The sequence below is a fragment of the Halichondria panicea genome, chromosome 6 (assembly GCF_963675165.1).
Source record: "Halichondria panicea chromosome 6, odHalPani1.1, whole genome shotgun sequence".
NCBI lineage: Eukaryota > Metazoa > Porifera > Demospongiae > Suberitida > Halichondriidae > Halichondria > Halichondria panicea.
This window is the reverse complement of record NC_087382.1, coordinates 5093485-5114440: the sequence shown is the minus strand read 5'-3', so window position 1 is coordinate 5114440 and position 20956 is coordinate 5093485. Positions and strand designations below refer to the sequence as shown.

The 20956-nt window shown below is 42.0% G+C and overlaps 4 protein-coding genes and 1 pseudogene across 8 annotated transcripts in view; 2 read left to right on the top strand and 3 right to left on the bottom strand.

Annotated features, from left to right (window-relative positions):
• Positions 1-131: 131 nt before the first annotated feature.
• On the bottom strand, positions 132-2887 carry LOC135337066 (E3 SUMO-protein ligase RanBP2-like). Of its 4 annotated transcripts, none has more exons than XM_064532961.1 (3): positions 1740-2887; positions 1294-1508; positions 132-1214 (listed from the first exon to the last, which is right to left on the bottom strand). In XM_064532961.1, the coding sequence occupies exons 2-3, from the start codon at positions 1504-1506 to the stop codon at positions 246-248; spliced, it is 1182 nt and encodes a 393-aa protein (XP_064389031.1). In that variant the 5' UTR covers positions 1507-1508; positions 1740-2887; the 3' UTR covers positions 132-245. The 4 variants fall into 4 exon arrangements, with proteins under 4 accessions (XP_064389031.1, XP_064389030.1, XP_064389029.1 ...); XM_064532960.1 differs by having other exon boundaries at positions 1294-1591; positions 1740-2886; XM_064532959.1 differs by having other exon boundaries at positions 1294-1586; positions 1740-2885.
• A 117-nt stretch (positions 2888-3004) lies between these two features.
• LOC135337075 (band 3 anion transport protein-like) lies at positions 3005-5201 on the top strand. Its single transcript, XM_064532973.1, has 3 exons — positions 3005-3175; positions 4512-4685; positions 4982-5201. The coding sequence occupies exons 1-3, from the start codon at positions 3128-3130 to the stop codon at positions 5066-5068; spliced, it is 309 nt and encodes a 102-aa protein (XP_064389043.1). The 5' UTR covers positions 3005-3127; the 3' UTR covers positions 5069-5201.
• Positions 5202-5583: 382 nt separating this feature from the next.
• Positions 5584-7701, bottom strand: LOC135337064 (EH domain-containing protein 1-like; annotated as a pseudogene).
• A 626-nt stretch (positions 7702-8327) lies between these two features.
• The window catches only part of LOC135337072 (PRELI domain-containing protein 1, mitochondrial-like), an 87907-nt gene continuing 75278 nt past the window's right edge, over positions 8328-20956 (bottom strand). The window contains exons 2-7 of the mRNA XM_064532969.1: positions 10750-10895; positions 9913-10002; positions 9431-9506; positions 8999-9159; positions 8640-8742; positions 8328-8532 (exon numbers count right to left, since the gene is read on the bottom strand). Coding sequence (XP_064389039.1) covers positions 8428-8532; positions 8640-8742; positions 8999-9159; positions 9431-9506; positions 9913-10002; positions 10750-10826 — 612 coding nt within the window. The 5' untranslated portion in view covers positions 10827-10895 and the 3' untranslated portion in view covers positions 8328-8427. The remainder of the gene's footprint in view (positions 8533-8639; positions 8743-8998; positions 9160-9430; positions 9507-9912; positions 10003-10749; positions 10896-20956) is intronic.
• On the top strand, positions 10994-20731 carry LOC135337061 (oxysterol-binding protein-related protein 3-like). 2 transcript variants are annotated; one of them, XM_064532955.1, is made up of 21 exons: positions 10994-11270; positions 12284-12463; positions 12930-13097; positions 13613-13805; positions 14083-14171; positions 14430-14636; positions 14740-14863; positions 15287-15351; positions 15705-15918; positions 16384-16469; positions 16743-16866; positions 17123-17257; positions 17507-17682; positions 17936-18073; positions 18366-18429; positions 18658-18736; positions 18971-19109; positions 19396-19543; positions 19907-20033; positions 20131-20188; positions 20474-20731. In XM_064532955.1, the coding sequence occupies exons 1-21, from the start codon at positions 11136-11138 to the stop codon at positions 20642-20644; spliced, it is 2820 nt and encodes a 939-aa protein (XP_064389025.1). In that variant the 5' UTR covers positions 10994-11135; the 3' UTR covers positions 20645-20731. The 2 variants fall into 2 exon arrangements, with proteins under 2 accessions (XP_064389025.1, XP_064389026.1); XM_064532956.1 differs by having other exon boundaries at positions 10995-11270; positions 16387-16469.

The window sequence follows — 20956 nt, the reverse complement described above, 5'->3', positions numbered from 1 at the left end:
CCTGTTAACCCCATTTAATAAACCACTAAATTCCATTACAATTCTTGTCTGATTGACCCTTTTCTTTGCAGTAAAGATCGTCTCACTAATTTCTCATAAATGATAGGTAATAACGCTCATTGTAATTCTCAGAAGGTAAATACAAATTGAAGATATAGAGTCTACACAAAATAGGAACATAGCACTACTCAGAAACAATTTATAGAGTTCAAAATTCTTTTTGGTTTATAATGCTACGCTGAGTTTTATTCAGTATCTCTCTTAACACATTGTTCAAATACTTCTTTAAACTCTCTAGCTGTTTCGACATGCTTGAATCGAACAGCTAACTTCTCTTTCTTAGGCTCTTCATCGGTGAAATCTGATTGCGTAAACCATACCCACGACTTGTCAGTGTTTCCCGGCAACAGTGTCATCTCAGCAGTGATGTTATGATTGCAACAAATCTTCAATATCTGATCTCTTCTCATCAAAATACGACAACGACCTGTTTCAGCATGCTGCAGAATCTTGATATCACCCACTCCCCTTTCCTTCCACTGGTTGATAGAGTCATCGAATCGGAACAACTTCCCACGATTTGTAAACAAAGTACCAGCCTCATCATCCCAGGACTTGGTTGGAGCCACTTTAGGGGGAGAGACCAGAGGCTTGAAATTGATGTCAATTTCTTCTTCAGGATTGGTTTCACCATAATCCGCACTTCGTACAGCAAACAGCTGTTTTCCAGCTCCTTGAAACTGAAAGCCAGGTGTTGTTGTCACGAATCCAGAGGTGGTTTGTGGGGCAAGGTCTGAGAATGACACCCGATCTGTTTGTGAAAAAAATCCTTTTGGTTCCTCGACAGGTGAAGGAGGTTGTTTGGCAGGAGCAAAGGTGGCTTCCTCTGGTGGGTCTTGAGTAATGGAAGCATCACTTTCTGAGTGTGTGTTGTTGTCATCAAGGTCACTTTCTTTTGGTTCCTCAATAGGTGAAGGAGGTTGTTTGGCAGGAGCAAAGGTGGCTTCCTCTGGTGGGTCTTGAGTAATGGAAGCATCACTTTCTGAGTGTGTGTTGTTGTCTTCAAGGTCACTTTCTTTTGGTTCCTCAATAGGTGAAGGAGGTTGTTCGGTAGGAGCAAAGGTGGCTTCCTCTGGTGGGTCTTGAGTAATGGAAGCATCACTTTCTGAGTGTGTACTGCTGTCTTCAAGGTTACTTTGTGTAACTGTATGCTGCTTAAAATAATTATGTCAGTTGTTAATGTACAATGATTGTAGCTTATAATAGATACAGTATATAGCTTGTTTTACTCACTTCCATCTTGTGTGTGTCTTCTTCATCGTCACCTCTCGTCGGTGTCTCGTTATCAGTATCATCTGAGTCCATCATCCCGTACTTATTGATCTTACAGGGACAGTAGCACATCTTGAAGTTATTACTCCATTCTTCCACAAAAGTCTTCACTTTCTCCTTGCAAGTGTTGTATTGTGTTGACTTATCACTGGGATCTTGGTTAGCGGTAGCCATTTCTACGGTCCGGGATGATACGTAGTTTGATATGATGATGTTGAAGTATATAGGGAGTAAAAGCCACTCTCTGTGTTTGTCTGTCCTTACATAAATATAGTGGACAATGTTAACACTATAATTATATAATGTATATATAATTATATATAACTGTTCTAAAATAGTAACTGTTTTTTCCACGATAATAGTTAAGACTGTATTATTGTTAGCCTAAAATCTTAGCTCTAGCTTACAATCTCACTAGCCTCCTTCGCAGGCCTTTTTTCAGTTACAATTTTGTTTCTGTTGTTTATAGTCACAATGTTAACACCATACGGGAATTGGAGGAGCAAAGAAAGAAAAAAGGAAGCCACTAAGAAAAAGGAAGGCCTGCCCCGCTAAGTCTTGTGATCTGCTACTGACGTAGCCAAATTTAATTGAGCGTGGGCAAGAGTAAACCGCAATATCTGTCCTCCCACACACTGTGACACAGTACTTGGAGCGTATTTACCAGGAACTAGAGGCAAAGCAGTGTGTGAAGCTACAGAACACAGTATGTAGAAGTTAGCTCTACAAGATGAAGCATGAAAGGCTAGAGTACTACTGTATCTGATAATAGCCCTTGTCAAAAGGACCTGGGCAAAGAAGGAACCTATCCCAGATCCTGGACAACTCACAGCAATACTTCTGACATGCCAAAATTGAAAAATCCTACAGTTCCCTTCATGTCATCAGAAGGAATGTTTTAGTCCAAGTCAAGAAGAAGAAGATTGCCCTGGCACAATCACACTATCCAAACTAGAAGGGCAAGGGCAACCAATTTTATCCTCGGATAATTACAGTAGAACTACGTACAGCAGAACTACAGACTACAAGACTCGCCTTATCAAACTCAATGTGCTCCCACTCTCAAGACCTCACGTTTGACCTAGTCGAGTGTTTCAAATTACAGCAGACAATGTAGACCTGAGTGCTTATATGCAGGTATTATTTCCGTATCCACTATAGAGCTGGTTCTACTGCCAGAAAGTTTCCAAAAGGAGCAGAACCTCTAAAACTACTACAGTAGGATTACACGACTATGGAATTGACAGGACCCTATCGATCATCTATTACGTACTTGTATTGAGCTAAGGGAAAATTCGACATTGGTGCTCGTGCCCCTGTGAAAACTGTCTCATGCACACAAATTAGTATGGTTTAGTCTCACTCTGTCAGTACTCATGAGATCACAACCTTGCAACATTGTCATGTCATTCTCAAATACACTGTTTCTAGACTAAACTGCTGCTCAAATAACTCAAGCCTCAATTTGAGGCTTGAGGATAGGCTCAAAGATAGACCTTCAGTCTTCAGACTTCACTATGCTAGGTATTATTAAAAGCCATCGTCTATGATAATATCTCCAGACAGACGTACTTGCATATGAAGTAAGTCTGCAATGCGTAGGCATCCTGTGGCTTTGTTGCCTGTCAGGCTCCGCCCATCTACTGAAAGCCCACGCTCATTTTCACTGTGCCACCACTGTGCCGGGTTGTTATAAAACAGGGAATGAGAAATGAGGAAATGAGGAAATAAGAAATAGGAAATGAGGAAATGAAGAAATGAGAACGAGAAATGAGCTGTTAGGCAGAGCATATCTATGGGCAGAGCAAGTCTGAAGACAAAGCTAACATCTACTGAGCTACAGGTACGTACCTCCTGACAAGTCTCCTGGTGCTCTGCCACCATACAGAACTTATGTTCCTCTGGTACACGGTGTGACACTCTCTACCTCTATCTACTTGTGTGCCATGTACAACTGGCATGGTTCAGACATCAGATCTACCTACGTAACGGTACTTACATGTACTGTCCTACAGTCCCACAGTCTCAAACAATTTACCTATGCGCGCGACTTAGCGAGGCAGGCTCTCCTTTTTCTTGGACGGTTCGTTCTTTCTTTCTTTGTACCTCCAATTCTTACCGTATTTTATCTTATTGACCGTGTGACAAAGAACAGAAAAAGGAGAGGCTGCGAAGGAGGCTACAATCTCACGTAGTTTGTTAATTAATTGTACTCGCGAAAATACGCCCACATGTATGTACTCTATTGATGTATATACATAGCTGCCATACTGAGTACATGTATTAGTTATTGCCCAGCCAGAGTGCAACATGCCATATATTGCACTGGAGCAATATAATGCCCGAGGGCCGCAGGCCCCGAGGGCATTATGTCATCCAGTGCAATATATGGCATGTTGTACGAGGGCGCCTGCAATAACTAACTTGTTGCCCAATGACGTTAAACTCGTCTGACTGGTCATATAAATCGTAATAAAAGACATGTGTTTTGAAGGAATTTAGTGTATTCATTAGTTTTGCTGAATTCCATAGTAAATTTTTAGGTTTTCTTCCCACTATAGCTAGTAGTTATAAAAATAGTAGCCTATAAAAGGGACCAAATGAGTTATTGAGTGGGATGGTGGGGCATATAAGTCCCAAATGGATATCTCTTAAAGAAATCTACTGTATTTACAACAGTGGAAGTGCATATATTCCAGTGCAATATGCCATATACTGAGCACTGGATTGCTTTGATCTGCCCACTCACTGGGTAACATGTGTACAGTGTTTGCAAAGAAAAATAATACCGTAATAAAAGCGGGTAATTTTCGGGGGACAAAAATATTCGTGGTTCAGAAATATTGAGACATTTCGTGGGTAATATTTTCGTGGTTGCTGCTTGCACTGCAGGTAAAGGTAGGCAAGGTCGCTTCATTCGTGGGTAAAATATACGTGGTCAGACCTCCAACTACGAAAACCACGAATATTTTGCCCCACGAAAATTACACGCTATACGGTACATGAATTTAAGCCACGTACGTATGCACTTGTTGGCAATATGAAAGGCAATCTTGATCTCGAGTATATCATTCAGTAGCGCGCTGCCTTGCTTATCAGATAATATAATTGTGTACATTGTGTATATAAATTTTGTGCTACACTTGTAACTTGTATCTTCCCCCCGCCCCTCATTGTAGGTTCGTACATGGAAGATGCACTTGTACACAATAGTCCAGATAGTGTGTGTGGCTTCTCTGTTCGGGGTCAAGAACTCCCCGGCTGGTATGCTGTATCCTGTCATCATCATCGCCCTCCTCCCACTCAAGTGGGTCCTCGACAGATACTTCTACTCTCATGACGAGATAGAGGCGGTGAGTGTGCCAGGAAGGTGGGAGTGGTCTCAACCCCACTATATGTGAGATTTTGGGGGTGTACAGTGTATAGGTGGCTCTATAGATAATAATTATAAGACTATAGATCTATAGCTCTGTATGATTTTTGCATTTGGTTGAGTACTTCTGATTTTGTGAAGGACATTGTACTTATGTGTAATAATTATGGTAGCTTATTTACTAACTATATATATAAGTGCATGTTTTTCCTTTGAACATTATACATTATGCATGCGTGGGTTATAATACCTTTCCTCACGCCCACACACCCACAGCTGGACAGTGAGGAGGACTTCCCAGAGGACCACACCGGACACAGGGAGGAGGAGTTTGGAGAGTTTGAGGCCCACGTCCCTTATTAGCTCCCTTATCAACTGACCATTAATAGACATGTGTGTGTGTGTGTGTGTGTGTGTACAAGTCCTATCAGTTCATGGAACGTGTATTTCATGGCCTTGATTTTCTTTTTGTGCTTTTGTGTTGTATAATTATAGTAATATCGTAATACACAAGTTAGGTATTATAAAGGGAATCGAGTGGGGAAGAGTGATGAGCTAGGAGGGTGTTCTGATCGAGCTAGTTGCATGCATGAGCTCTTGCTATGTATTTCCAATAATATCTATCCACTATATACTAGAGCAATTTGTTGCAGTGCCACTGCATGATCGATCGATATTCATGATACAATAATATATCGCATAATATTAATTATTCAATAGCCGAAGCACATAATTATAGTTTTAATTGAGGGGTCTTCAGCTTTTTTCATGGGAATTAGAATTAGCAATCCTCCACGAAAATTATAGGTCCATAATTATAATTTTAATTATAGCGAAAGACACATTAATAATAATATAAATAATATCAAGAGTCCAAAATAATTTCTGTGCTGTACACGCACATTGAGACACAGTAAGGTAATGCTACACTTCCGCAGTACACATTCTACTCCTGATATTAATTATACATAGAACTGGCTATATATACTACACGATTTTGCACATTATACACACATCATGATCATTGTGCGGTACAAAAAAATTAATTATACGTATGACACACACAATATTAATATTACAGTCACATTTGGAAGTAACCATTATTTTGGCTGATGTTAGCATCAGACTCTGTGTTAGCGTCTTTTGAACGGCTTTGGTTTTTTGGGAGCTAAGAAATGTGAGATTGAGTTATATAACCAGGAGTATTATGCACTCTTGATACAATTAACACAGTCATGATAATTATATAATTATCATACAATTACTGTTATTATTACTATTGGCACTCACCTGATGATGTCTCTTCATGTGTCCTTTTTTTACCAGCAAGAGACGATGGTGAGCCACTCGGGATCTTCTTTCGTGACATCCCTCTTAGTGGAGAAAGGATCATTGTCAATTTGCCCAAACACACCGCCACGAATTCTTTTGTCCTTAGTCATGTCTTCTTCTTTTGGTAGCATCTTCATGATATGGGAGATATCGACTGCCAGCATTTGGTCGACAATTTCAAGTAAATGTGGTTGGGAGTTTCGGAAATCGAGTGAAATCGTATTTTCCAAGTTTTTCTCTCATGGCTTTCACGGAGGGAAAATCCCCAACAGGGATATTACGAGACTTGTGTATGGCGTTGAACACTTGGCCGAGGTTTTTAATAAGGGCATCTTTCTTGGATTGTTTTCCGAACAGATAGGGCATTTCCCCTTTCAAATGAGAAAGAACGAATGCTTGAACCTTTGCCAGTCGCGCTCGCTTGATCATTTCGTTGAGTTTCCGCACAGCATTTGTATGAGGCAGGCTCTGAATGTCGGCAAAAAGGTCTAGTTGCTCGTCCTCGAAAAGCTTCCGGTTTTCATCATGATGAAGGGGTTGGTCCCAGAAAGAGCCAATGTAGACTCTGGTGACTTCTGGAGTATCCAATATCTTTCCCAGCGACCACATTAAAGCACCGTGCACGCGCATCAGCTGCTGGGTTGTGATCATATCCGCTTTATTGAGGACAATACGAATCTTGGTTTGGTTCATTTTGATGATATTGATGACTGTTCGAAACTCGTCCGAAATATCTAACTTGTGTGCATCAAAGAGGAGAATAATCATGTCAGCCCGATCTGCAAACCAGCCCAGCACACCCTCAAAATCGTACCCTCGATGTAATCGTTGTTTCTCTCCTGATAATATTCCCGGAGTGTCGATGAGCGTTATACTCTCGAGAACTGGACTCGGCAAAAACGAAGCCTCGAATCGGCTCAAGAAAGCGTTTCCAAACGACTGCAAGGCACCGAACTGTCGTGTTGGGTCGACAGCTAAAGCATTTCCAGGAGTTGCTCATTAGGGCCATGCATGATGGCTATGAAGCGATCGGTGGTGGGTTCAGGTCCAATCCTAATACCAGGGAAATCCTTTTTTAGCAGGTAACGAATCAAAGTAGTTTTCCAGTAGAATATTGACCGATTAGTAGGACCATTGGTTTGGCATTGAAGTCCCCATCGTTCATGTATGGTGAGTGAAAATCTTCAAAAAGGTACGTTTGCTCTAGTGGGAGGAGCTTCTTTCGGTACATTTGCTTAAGGCCATCGATGACGTTGTTGTAGACGTCTGCCACATCGCATTGTTTCTTGCCTAAGAGCCAGGAGAACATGTGCTTAGTTGTCTACTCAGGTGAGGGTTCTGCAGGGGATACAAAATTAATATTATAGTTTTAGAATACTGCAACCATAGGCACTGATAGCGTTACTAATGTACAGCAACCCATCTGCTCCAAATGATTGAACTGTAACTAATTCAATCTATAACTTATAGGTTTGCATGCATAAAATCTCACACAATTTAGATGTACATTGTCCCTTTTACACACATACCTGATGTGTATGTGTAGATCTAGTAGGTCGGGCTGGCTCGGTAAAGTGATGACAGGTCAAGGATCTTTAATTAATTTACGGTACCTCAGTGGAAACTAGGTTCCTCCCGCAACAATTGAGACTCTTAGTTTAGGCATAGGGAGCGATTGTTATGCCTCGGTGCGCATGCGCAAGCGAGGTATGTAGTGTGTGCATAGATTGATTGTGTGTGTGTGTGTTTGTGTAGACTGCTACAGCTGCTCAAGGATGAATGAAGTGCAAGTAAGAGTTTCTATATAGGCTTCTAGTCATTTTATTCGTGGATTTGCAAAATAATACTTCGTTCTCGAGTTATGCCTAGTTTGCTTACGTACTTGGAATGCCATTGCAGCCTTTTCAGAAGAGTGCGTAGCAAAACTTGTCCATGGAGTGTTGCTACTCTACTTAGTAATTAGTTCTGCACTTGAACGCTAGCTATTGGTGGCTGCAACAGTGAGAAGAGAGCTGCAAGACTCTACTGATGCTCATGCAGTAATCTTAGGCTTGAACTTTTGGCATCCATCGTTTTTAACAACAATCATGGTCGATTATTACCCACTCTTTGAGTTCTAGCAACATGCAGTCAATGCAAAAATGTCCATCAAAAATATTCTGTGTGCATGTATAAACGCTAGTAGCTTTATTTTATGTAGCTTTGGCACTTCCACCGATCGAGGCATCGATCAGCACTCGCGGTGCTTTGTATTGCATGCATGGTAAAGCATGACTTGCCAATTTACAAATTTTCACAGAAACAGAACTGCATAATGAAACACACAAACGGATATACAAACAACTCAATACAAACACATATTTAATATTATAGCTACATGCAAACAAGAGTCAGTTATGGGCGGAGACACTGTGTGGCCGTGGTTTGGTGGGAGTGTCACTGAACGAGGGGACGTAAAACAGTCTCTCAATCACAGTCACCAATCCAGCTTCAGCCTGCAGAGGTCACATGACACCAATGCACATGCATGTGTGTATACGTATTATACATAATTCTGCTTTCGGCTATAAAAGGTGTACATGTAGTACTAGTAGGTAGTTACCTTCTTTGCATTCTTTTTGTACCGCTCCACCCCGAACTTTTCCACTGCTCGTGACAGACCCATCAGCCCGGATCGTATCCATGCCTGCTTCCTACAGCATGTCCTGAGTGTGGGGGAGGGGGACAGAAATTTTGTTTGAGAGTGTGCAACCGCAAGGATAATAAAGTATGGAATACTAGGACACAACTACTACATATACATGTACAGTATACAGATCGATGACAAAAAGTTCAGTTGTTATAGCCAAGGAAGCGCCAAAACCATAGAAACAGGTGAGAAAGAGGTTTGTGTCAATCTGTCACATGAGAGTAAAGTACTATGTGTATATACACAGATAAACAGTATCCATCACAACTCACCAGCTGTTGTCCTCGGGGCATGTGTAGTAGGTACACTTCTCCTCAATAGAAAGGAGTTTGGTAAAGTTGATATTCCGTGTGTGTGTTGTGAAGGTACGAGTGGACGAGTCCACAATCGACTCTTCAATGACGAATGCAGCCTGACCAGCACCTCCAATGAACTGTGTGTGTGTGTGTGTGTGTGTGTGTGTGTGTGTGTGTGTGTGTGGAGGGGGTGGGGCCTGTGTAAAGTAGTATTGGTTTTTGTAACAACATTATTTTAATTTGCTGCTTACACATGTACATGCCTTACATGCACATTCTCAGATACTTATAGAATATTTTGCGGGTGAGTGTATAATTATATGAAAGGTTATGGCTTGACAGAATTGTACTCTAATTACAGATAATTTGTAAGCTGTACACTGTATATGTGATGGTGGTCTCTCTTACCTTCTCTATCCATTTGGGTGCTTTGTTCGTCTTGCTTAATAACCTCTTGCTCCTCAATATGTTCTTCTCTGACCTCCTGCATGCAGTGATTAACAAAAAGGGTGTTACTGAACAGGAACTCTACTATAGAGACAATAAAGACCTGTAACAATGCTCTATTGAAAACAGGACCATTCAGTAGTAAATGGCCCTACAATAAGGCAATTTTCAACAGCAAATCATGATTAATGGAATAGATTTAGATCATCACCGAATAGCTAAGTGTCTATCACAGTGTGAACTCCTGCTGTAATACAGTGAAATATAATTATAACGGATGCATTTGAAAAAAGTTTGGGCCATTATACAATGTACATGTACATGATTATACAGAGGTGGCATTTGTTGAGGGGTTGTGCAAATTTTTCATTTGGGACCTTCCTTCGGGGGTGGCCGTTAAAAACTGAAGCTCTTCGGTGATCACTGTTTAGTTGCATACCCACCTGCTGACAACATCCTCCGACAAGACGTGTTTGCTGTAAGGGTTGGGATAGCGTCTCCAGAGAGCGTGCACTACACACTCCCACGTCGACCTGCAGGGGAGAGGGAGGGGGAGGGGTTAAATAATGCAAAGCAATCACACGTGTACAGAACTAACAGGATAATAACTATACGCATGGATTAATTTATATATAAAAATGAAAATGAATAATTGCCTTAATAGTAGGAATGGATGCTTAGTGGGTACCTCTAGACCTCTAATTAAGAGCGACCCTTTTTAAGCCAGAGGTTGCTTCTTTTAAAGGTTAAACAATTATGTTTAAGACCTGGTGTCGCTTATTTAGAGGGTCGCATCTAATTAGAGATAGCTCTACTCAGTCTACTTGCCTCGATTTCTAGCCTTTAAAACGTGTATTTCCAGCATGTGGCTACATGAACCTCCATTTAGGCGACTTAAAAAATTAAATGTCAACGCAGCTGTTGCTACTTTTAGAGGTGAGAAAATTACCTAAGCTCGCGCTCAAGGGTGTCACATACTTGGAGGGTTGCCTTATAAATTAGAGGTTGTACGATAGACCCACATGCCTTTCATTCAAGACCGTTTGTGCTTCATTGACCTGATCTGCACCAAGGCCTAGCATACGCATGCATATGTGATCTAGGTCTGAGGCCCTCCATTATACACCATTATGATGGAGTATGGGAATGGAGTGAGCTGAACTAAACCAAGAAATACCCTTGAAACGGGGAGCACCTCGAGAGGCTGTAAAGCCTATTTGTGTGACCCTTTCCCATTTGGATAAAATCTGAGTTGACACACCCACAACAATGAAACTCACTTTAGAACTGTCTCACAACTGTAAAATCGACCAGGAATTTTTTCCTCCTTCTTCTCTTCTTGTGGTGCAGACGCCATTTGATGCTCCAACCAACTATACAATCCTAGAGATTCCTAGCTAGCTAGCTAGCTTCTGCGTTCTGTATCGTATATCTAAAACACCACATGGCAAAGGGCAAAGGCCAAAGGGCAGGTCAAAGTGTATGCATTCAACAAAGGTCAGAGTCTAAAGTATGCATTATTCAGAACACCACGTGGCTTTTCTATAATGTTTGAGATTGTCTTTTAGTATAAATACAGTACAGTATTACATTAATACAAGCCTGCATATATATAGTTCCAGTTATAGTTGAAAAAAATAACACACAAACCTAAAAAGTTACCAATATGGAGGGAGAAGAGTCGAGCCACTCAAAGAAGAATAGTAAAAAGAACAGACATCATCAACATGCCTCTACCCAGTCTAAACACTCTAAGTCAAGACAAGCCCCTGTTCCACCATCATATGCTGAGTTTTATAAGGTGGGTACAGTGTTACATGGTACAGGTACATGTATCTAGTAATCTTGTTACAGGTACAGGTATATACAGTACCTCGCAGGGTACATGTATCTAGTAATCTTGTACAGGTACAGGTATATACAGTACCTCGCAGGGTACATGTATCTAGTAATCTTGTACAGGTACAGGTATATACAGTACCTCGCAGGGTACATGTATCTAGTATCTTGTCCATCTATCTCTGTCATGTACATTGTAGTCAGTGGAAACCTACGAGACGTCTGCATGCTATGAATTTATTTTTAACACAGAGCTCAGAGCTAGGAAAAGTAGCAATAACATATTAAAATATTAGCTTTACAATGAGGAAGTTAATAAAGCTTTGCTAGCAGGTTTCAGTGGGAGTTTGGACACGGTCGAAACTACTCCCCTATAAGTCCACTTGTTAGTAAACAATACAATGCTTTTTAGGGATACTACTAGTATATATAGTTGTGAGGTGTTGTATCCAAATGAAGATGGGGAGTTTCATCCGATGCTTTCAAACCACTCTGTGAAATACATGCTGCACATTTTTTGACAATAAGTGTGTTGTACGCACTGAATGATTGCACTCGGTAGCTACATGGCTGCCTTTATCAAAACGCCTTAGGGCTTTAGTGTGTGTGTGTGTGTGAGTATATTTGGCAATGGTGAATTGGTGATAACAGTGTATCATATGACACTGTCAATTTTCATTTTCGCCTGTTGACAGTTATTTGTAGAAAAGATAATAATTATGTTATTGCTGTGGGCAGTTTTTGTTGCCGACTGTTAGAATCACTGTGCAGTGGACCATACACAGATGGTCATATATTTTTAGTGCAACTATACAAACACCGATAGTTAGCGTACTCAACTTCGTTTAAGTTTTGATGCTGTCACTGTTTAATGAACCTCAGTGGTTATTCCTCTAGCCAAGAATATCACAACCTGAACAACCCGTAGTGCTTAAGTTTATCACCCCCCCCCCCCCCCCACCACCACCCCTGTAGATGCAGCCCCCTCCCACACACAAGGCCTCCTCGCGTGGTGATCGGTTCTCAGGACTCTGGGAGTTTTACCTCGACAAGGAGCCAGCTGACGAGGGGACGGGATCAGAAGATGACTCACTCAAAAATATCCGCGGCTATTTGCTCAAGAGACGCAAGTCTCCACTCAAGGGCTGGCATAAGGTAAAATTGGTTGTCTACGTGTGTATGCAGAGCTGTTTAATTATTTTAAAGTGTAGAACTCAGTAAAGTTTGTTGCTGGCTAGTAGCTAGAGTTTTACAAGTAGAGATTAAATTAGTCGAAAGAATCAGGGCTCAGATGTTGGCAGTGATCCTATCCTGACTGCAGACAAAGTGATAGTATTAAAAGCACTTCAAAACAGAATGACACTAAAACAGTCAAAATCTAAGTGGTTGACAAGCTATTTCTGATAAACATAAGCCCAACAATCAACCAGCCAGATCTTAGAAAGGTCAAGTGTGTTTCTTGAAAGATACACTACAAAACATGCATGTATTTACTATCGAAGTACATGTACAGCCTTGAATGATATTCATACACAGACATTCGTTATCGTTTTGACTGGTCATGTGTACCTCCTCTGTTGTGATTATTACTTTCAAACCTCTTTCTCTGTCAAACACACAGCGCTATTTTGTCCTGGAGAGAGGTGTTCTCTACTTCAGTCGCTCTCAGGCTGGGATAGCCAAAGGCAAAGCTCTGGGCAGTCTGGATTTGGGCATGGCATTTGTTCACGCTGACGGTAGCTCTAGGAGGATCGACATTGATGGAGAGCATGTTGTTGTTCACCTCAAGGTGAGTATAGTCTCCTTGTTTTATAGAGCAGAAATCACTTTTTGTAATAATTCATACGTAATAATATATAACCTGCACAAAAGCATAATTATGTCAAGAGCTACGGGTCCGTGTGTGTACTACAATGTACCGTATAGCGGGGTAAATGGTTATGTATGAGCTTGTGCATGTACATGTCAGGGTCCTTTCGGATATTTCACAAGTATATGCAGGACCCGAACGACCCGAACATTTAGGGGGTTACTTAGACCTTAGGAGGCTTGGTTAGTGCAAGTATGTTGTACATGTACAGACTGTTAACTGTGAGAGGCCTCCATGTCCTTCACCAGATTAAGTTTACTTTCTATGAGAGTGATTTTTCGGATGTATACCAACCAGCCCGCACTAAAACCATTGTACACGAATCTAAAACCTAAAGAGAATAGTGTGAGTCTTCTTTGTCCAACAGTGTATAAATTTATACGAACTAGTACAATAATTAACCTGAACTACTCTCTGCATTTCCTATCTCTCAGACTAAAAACTCCAGTCAGTTTGCAGCCTGGAGCTCCACCCTTCGGTCTCACGAGATGAGCCGGAAAGCAGCTCTCTTAGCAACGGCGTCGTCAAGTTCCCAGTTAAAGAAAGAGGGATTAGCATCTCCGGAGAAGCAGGGGCTCGATTCCTGGGCTGCTAAGATACAAGACAACATCTCAAGCATCAGAAAAGGTAACTTTCACTTTTTTTGGGTGCAAAAAGAGCATAATACTCAAAACACGGGTCATTCACATTCACAGCCTGTACATGCATGAGATATGCACATGCATCTATTATATATTAATTATAATACAGCCAAGCAAAATAAGCCTTGTAAGCCTTCATAGCACATCGTTTTAACATATCAACCACTGTTGTTCGTACCAATGTTGACTGCTACATGTTGTATTAGTTAATCAAATACCATGTGTATTGTGTGTCATGCTCTCCGCTGCCCCGCCCCCTCCAGACATGGACAGCGTTGGTGAGAGCCTGGACACTCTCTCCGGGTTCCTGTCTCTAAGGTCAACCATTGCCACACCCCTGGACTCCAAAGCAGTACGTGAAATTGCAGTTACCGTTACAGTTTTTGTTGCATCAGAGTCCGTATTAATTTTAAAGCCAAGTGTAGTACTACATGTACATGTATGTTAATTACCAATGGAGCCTATAATTATAATTAGATCAAAGCTGCGTAGCTACATTGCATTTGGTATTCAATTACAATAACGAAAATGCCTCAGCGTCCATGACCCAATCAGTGAGTGTATATTTCTCTTACTCTTATTTAGTGATGCACTTTCTTTCCTCCACTAGCCGGACATGTTCTCGGACACTCTCTCGCTCCAAAGTGTGGGTGCGGTTAATGATAGTGCACGGAGCATGGGTGGTGACAGTGTGAGAAGTATGAGTGGTGAGGCTATGAGGGGGGTGGGCAATGAGGGGGTGGCCACTAAACCCAAGAAGGCGAAAGGATTCCGTAAGGGGAAGTCAGAGAAGAAAAACAAGGACTCCACAATCAGTGTAAGTACTTAATTGGCAGTTGAGTGCATGCGCTTAAAATTTAGATATGATTTTAATACTGTAGGATTCACCTTTACATGTACGCGTGACCATAATTATACAGTTGTCCCCGGAGACGACCCCAGGCTCAGGGTGCTCTCTACAAGAGGAGGTTCCTCCTCTAATTATTGAGAACGAGTTGCTCAGAGAGAGCAGCTGCAATGACTTCACTGCCGTCGCCAAGCTAGGTACATGTGTGTATAGGTGGAGGGGGTGTCCACGTGCTTGTCTGTGACGTATAAGTACATGTGTGTGTACATGTAGGTGGAGGGGGTGTCCATGTGTGCTTGTCCTGGACGTCTAGGTATACATGTGTGTGTGGGTGGGTGGAGGGGGTGTCCATGTGTGCTTGTCCTGGACGTCTAGGTATACATGTGTGTGTGGGTGGGTGGAGGGGGTGTTTATCTGTGACCTCTCTACCTGTTTAGGTACAGCCGTACTACCTGTATATGCTCACTCGTAGAGCTCAATTCCACATGTCTGTATGTGGGGGGGGTGGTGGTCATGTTTCATAATTAATCGATGTTCTTCTGTACACTAAGTGCTTACATGTACTGTAGGTTACTCAGTGTACACTGTAACTCATTCTATTTTTGCAAACTCATCTCCAGTGTATGCTCAGTTCTGTGAGATTCTTGAGAAGCTGAAGAGATTGGAGGATGACAGTCTACCTAAGGTAAGGGATCAGCTATACATGTACATGTAACCCTAACCCTAACCCACATGTAGCTGGTTGTGTTCTCAGAAATGCTTCTGATGTAGTGATATTTTTGTACGTGTCACAGTGTTAAGATTTCTGTATAGTCACAGCCATTATTTTGTGTATGTCGCTCCTTAATGGAGAAGCTTTTTTACATGTACATGTGTAGTTATGTAAAGGCAGGTAAAGGGTGCCACTGAAAGCATCCTTTATTTGGTGGGTAGTATCCTTTAGGTCAGACATTCCTTTATTGACCCTCTACGTATGTTTATGTCCGAAGTTTCTCACGCACTGAACTATACTCACACACACACACACACACCCCTCAGGCTGTCAAGCAGACCCGTGTGCAGCACGACCAACAGGAGAAGGTCATCTCCAACCAGCAGCGCCTCCTCAAGCAATCCCTCCACCAGAACAACGAGCTTAGGGAGAGACTCACTCAGATACAGAACATTGCCTCAGGGGTGGAGTATAGCAACACTCGTATGGGAACGCCTGGGTCAATGCGAATGAGCCCAAGCCTGCAGAGCTCTCATACAGGTACCGTCTATGTTATTAGTAACCCTGCATGCTTGTAAGTAAAAGGCTCTCGCACGTCTATTATGGTCGCTGTGTACTAGACTCGCAAGCCGCCACTGTTGCAAGGCAAACAGTAGACTGGTCAAACTCCGTGTAGAGACTCGTGTTGCACAGTCAGCGTATCAGATAAGATTCTAAGTGGCTGCATGTGCTTTTTGTGACATCAGCGTACTGCATGTGATGATACTTACAATTTTCTAGTGCTATTTCACTATCAATGATCTTGTGGTAACCACATGCGGTCTAGCCACTTGAGTTGCCACAAATATCGTGGCAAACGTTGCACGAGTCTCTACACGGATCACCGTGCAACAGTGACTGCTTGTGAGTCTAGCTGTGTACTGTATGTGCATGTACAGCTGTAGTGGCACATATCAAAGTTGGACTGTACATCTATATGACCTCTGACCCACCCCGTCCCCGCAGCAGGTGGCCTGAACATTCGTCGATTTGAGTCGTACATTTCCCTACAGTCCTCCATGTCGGACAAGTTCTTTGACGCTCTCGATGATGTGGGTGAATGGTGCATGTGCAGTACACATGTACATGTGCATACTTATGATTGCTAGGGACTAGGGTTAGGTTGGGCTCAGGCATTCTTATTGACTTTATCGGGAAAAAGAAAGTTGGTAACCAGTACATGTATAAAACTGCATGGGACAATATTAGTTTCGAGGGCGGCCTGGCATCGAGGTTAGTTATTGTTGTGCGGGCTATAGTGGTTTACTAAGGCTAATTTCTAGTACCATCCTCACACACACACACACACACACACACACACACAGCTCCACGAGCAGAGCAGTGAGAGTGAGGGGGAAGTGGTCGAGGACGACTCGGCAGAGGAGGAGTCTGACCTGGAGATGTATGAGGCACTCACCCACGAAGAAGCCTTCACTACTCTGGACTCCAGTGAGTGCCGTCTCTGTCGATTTAGCTTTAGAGAGCTGCATGTGTGTCCTCTCTCCCCTTGGCACAATTGACTCTGTGTATACATGCATTGTGCATGTATCGTCATCGAATCCATTGAATCACAATACATGTATGCTCGTTTTCTGTAGTAGGCTTGCATATACATGTAAGTACCAGTATTAGGTACCCAGTTCTGTACTATTATAGCATGAAATAATGCGTATAGTTATCGTCAATGCATTTCGTGTTTTCCTAGATCCCTCTGAAACTTCTATCTATACCATTGCCAAGAACCTCTCCATCAGGGAGGAGCCGGCCAGGTCACCTGACCTGTCACGTGACAGAGGCATCCAGAGGCGCTCTCAACTACCCTGTCCCAAAAAAGATGATGGTTTGTAATAAATTACATGTGTCCTTACAGTAACAATTTTGTCTATAGGAGGAAGGGATATTTTAACACTAACTTTTTTTTTTCAAGTCTTGAAATTTCCGTATCATAATTATTGATATGTTAGTCTACATGTAACCAATATTGTACAAGTTATTATTACAATGCTTACGTGTGTACGTGTGTGTGTGTGTGTGTGTGTGTGTGTGTGTGCTGATTCTTTACAGTCATATGACTATCTCTCATGCTCAGGTGATCTCAGTTTATGGGGCATCCTTCGTAAGAATATTGGTAAAGACCTCTCCAAGATCTCGATGCCTGTGTCTCTTAACGAGCCGCTCAGTGCTCTGCAGAGACTGTGCGAGGAGCTAGAGTATTCCGAGCTTTTGGACCAGGCTTCGCGATTGGACGACGTTTATGATAGGATGGTGTGTGAAGGGGGGCGGGGTTTAATAGGCTAGGGTACCTTGCATATGTGTATTATTATATTAGCGGTCTTTTACTAGCGAGCAGTAGTGTATGTACATATAATACCCATTTTTGAAGCTATATATAAAGCCTCAAGATGAGCTGAAGTAGAAGTGCCCTTTGCAATTGCTAGGAATGGTAAAGGACTACCAGTTGCTATAGTTACCAGAACACAAGGTATTCTTTCTTTAACCCTCCTCCCTCTGCATGCAGGTGAGGATAGCAGCGTTTGCCATGTCATCGTATGCACTCTCGTACCACCGTGTGGGACGTAAACCGTTCAACCCTATCCTCGGGGAGACGTACGAGTGGGTGAGGGAGGACAAGGGATTCAAGTTCATTGCCGAGCAGGTGAGGGGCATGGGTTACTATAGATTTGGCGTACATGTTATATACCATGCTTTAGAGTATCATATTTAAACAGCTGCACGCATAGTCAATTGTGTAACCATGGAAAAAGCCGACCTACATGGAAGGCAATACACTGTTGAGTTGGAATAGAAATCCAAATGTATGTGTAGCACCGATCGCTAGTTACCATAGATATATACGTATACAATTAACACATTTTTGAGTTGCCGAAGCATCTCCGAAGATTCTTGCTTGTTGAATGTACATGTACAGCTGTTGTTTTCCGTCGCAGGTGAGTCACCATCCTCCAATAGCAGCGTGTCACTGCGAGTCTCCAAACTACGTTTTTTGGCAAGGTGAGGTGCATGCAGCTGTGTTTCTGCTACAGTAGTATGGAACACATAACAGACATATGTAAGAGGCATGAGGAAGTTGTGCGATACACAGTGTTAGGGTTTGCACATACACTCACGCATCAATGGTGATCTTGATACTGTTCATGTTCTTGTCTCTCTGCTTGTTGTCAGCAGCATTTATTGACCAATGAAATGATTGCATGTACATGTACTATCTTCCCCCTTAAGATGCTCGCATCAAGAGCAAGTTTTGGGGCAAGTCGATGGAAGTATTCCCTATAGGAGTGGTCAACGTCACTCTGCCACGGTTAGCATGGTAACATATACATGTACACGTACATTCATGCACAGCAATTGTTCTGATTATGCTGTATAGTGAAACCTGTCCATTTCAGAGTAAGCCATAAGGAAATTTAATAAACACTAGAGACTTTGGTGCCTGGCTGTATAGATTTAGAGGGTGTCCACAATTAATGGTTTTTTTCCTGTTTTTTTCCTGTTCAATGTTTGTTTACTAAAAAAAACATTTCTCCCCGTGTAGCCATGACGACCACTATCAGTGGCAGAAGGTGACCTCATGCATCCACAATGTATTGGGTGGTCAGCGGTGGGTGGACCAATACGGAGAGATGACCATCACCAACGGAGACAAGTGCAGCTGCAAACTTACCTTTGTCAAGGTGCACATGTACAATATTTTTTATACTTGTGAGTACATTTAGACAATGTGTTTGGCCTGCATGTAAAACTAGTTGGGATGTACGTGTACATGTACTACTAACTTCCAAGTGTTTGACCTCATTTGAACCGACCTGCTTTAGTTTTGCCATAAAATTCCATAAAATAACTAACTAATTATCTTGTTTGCGTCCTTTTTAGTGCGAGTCAATCTTGTCCTTTCCTTAAAATCAATTGTGCTGAAATTTTTTTTACTTGTGTGTTTTTTTCTCTCGCCCTTCGTTGCAGGCTAGCTATTGGAGCAATAAAAAGTACCAGGTGTACGGTGATGTGTACGATGCCAGTGGAACAGCTGTACGTCACATGTTTGGGGCGTGGCATGAGGCCGTGTTCTGTGGGGATTCCCCTGAGACAGCACAATGCATCTGGAGGGCAGGTACGGTGCATGCGTGTACATATTTATGTATTAGTGTACTTTATTATAACTTGTGTATAGAGCTACATTAAGTCACCCCTTGGGGAGACCAACTCTGTGACTGCATGTATTTAAAAGGTGGCCTGGCCGGTGGATACACATGTTTGGGATCAATGTATACGTAGTTATTTGCCCATGCAGGATTTAACACTTTACATGACTGGCTAGTACTGCATGGTCGAAGTGGTGGTTAAATTCACTGCACACCATAATTATACTACTAGAATGTTGTTGAGTGACCATAACGTATGCAGTAATTCTACTAAGGACTTGAATGTTATTCAATACAGCCCTGTAGACACACACACATTACCACCACCACAGGTCCCATGCCAGACGGATACGAGGACTATTACGGCTTCAGCCAGTTTGCAGTTGAACTGAATGAACTGGAAGAAGACTTAGAGGACAAACTGCCCTGTACCGACTGTAGGTTCAGACCTGATCAGAGGTGAAGGTCAATTTCGTACAGATCTAAGCATAACCAGTCCTCAAAAATTATATTTACTGTACAATGACAATTACATATAGTCCATATTCCTTCCTAGAATGCTTGAGGAGGGAAAGCTTCAAGAGGCTGAGACAGAGAAACACACCGTGGAACAGGTATAGTTTTCACTTAATTTTGGACTGTATGTACATGTACATGTCAGTGTTATACATGTTGTAACTATAGCCACTGCGTAAGCACTGCTGGTGCTGATGCCTCGGTGGTATATATGGCAAGCCGTTATAAGCTACACAACTATGAAGCACTGACAGAATGTATCAATCCTGCAAGAGCTAGTGCATGCTCTTAACTTTATTGTATGTCATCCTATACTTAAGGGCTACAGTTTAGTTGTTCTCTCTGAAATATCTTCACCTGGCTGTTATAATTATAACGTACAGATCCAGCGTGCTGCTCAAGCTGAGAGAGAGCGTATCGGTCAAGAATGGAACCCAAACTTTTTCCACAAGCAAGAGGTCGAAGGTCACGAGTCTGAGTGGGTGTTTGGTGGCACGTATTGGACACACCGCGAAAACAATTTTAGAGACATTACTCTACCTAAACTGTGGTGATATTTTATCTGTCAAACACTTTGCATGATTGTTGTTCTGCAATAATTATCCTGTATTGGTTCGTTTGTTATTATTATAATCGTATGATGTGCTATTAGTGCATGACTGGAGAGTGTACAATTAAAAAATGGTTTTGCTGTTGTCTAATCAAGACACCTACTAGAGCCATAATAGCTAGCTTGCGTTATGAGGTCAATTACAATACAAAATTAGAGCACTGAAACTCCCAGCGTTGACATGAATAACAAATTAGAAACCAATTAAAGGAGTGTTAGACAATAAATGCATGCAGATAGAGTAGACTATAATTAT

Excerpts from the sequence above, each read along its gene's own strand:
- LOC135337061 (XM_064532955.1), top strand. The coding sequence starts at position 11,136 with ATGGAGGGAGAAGAGTCGAGCCACTCAAAGAAGAATAGTAAAAAGAAC. Across the intron at positions 12,464-12,929 it reads CACTCAAGGGCTGGCATAAG|CGCTATTTTGTCCTGGAGAG; the intron begins GTAAAATTGGTT and ends TCAAACACACAG. Across the intron at positions 14,172-14,429 it reads CACCCCTGGACTCCAAAGCA|CCGGACATGTTCTCGGACAC; the intron begins GTACGTGAAATT and ends TTCCTCCACTAG.
- LOC135337075 (XM_064532973.1), top strand. The coding sequence starts at position 3,128 with ATGGGCAGAGCAAGTCTGAAGACAAAGCTAACATCTACTGAGCTACAG. Across the intron at positions 3,176-4,511 it reads TAACATCTACTGAGCTACAG|GTTCGTACATGGAAGATGCA; the intron begins GTACGTACCTCC and ends CCCTCATTGTAG. Across the intron at positions 4,686-4,981 it reads CTCATGACGAGATAGAGGCG|CTGGACAGTGAGGAGGACTT; the intron begins GTGAGTGTGCCA and ends ACACACCCACAG.
- LOC135337066 (XM_064532961.1), bottom strand. The coding sequence starts at position 1,506 with ATGGCTACCGCTAACCAAGATCCCAGTGATAAGTCAACACAATACAAC. Across the intron at positions 1,215-1,293 it reads AAGACACACACAAGATGGAA|CAGCATACAGTTACACAAAG; the intron begins GTGAGTAAAACA and ends AATTATTTTAAG.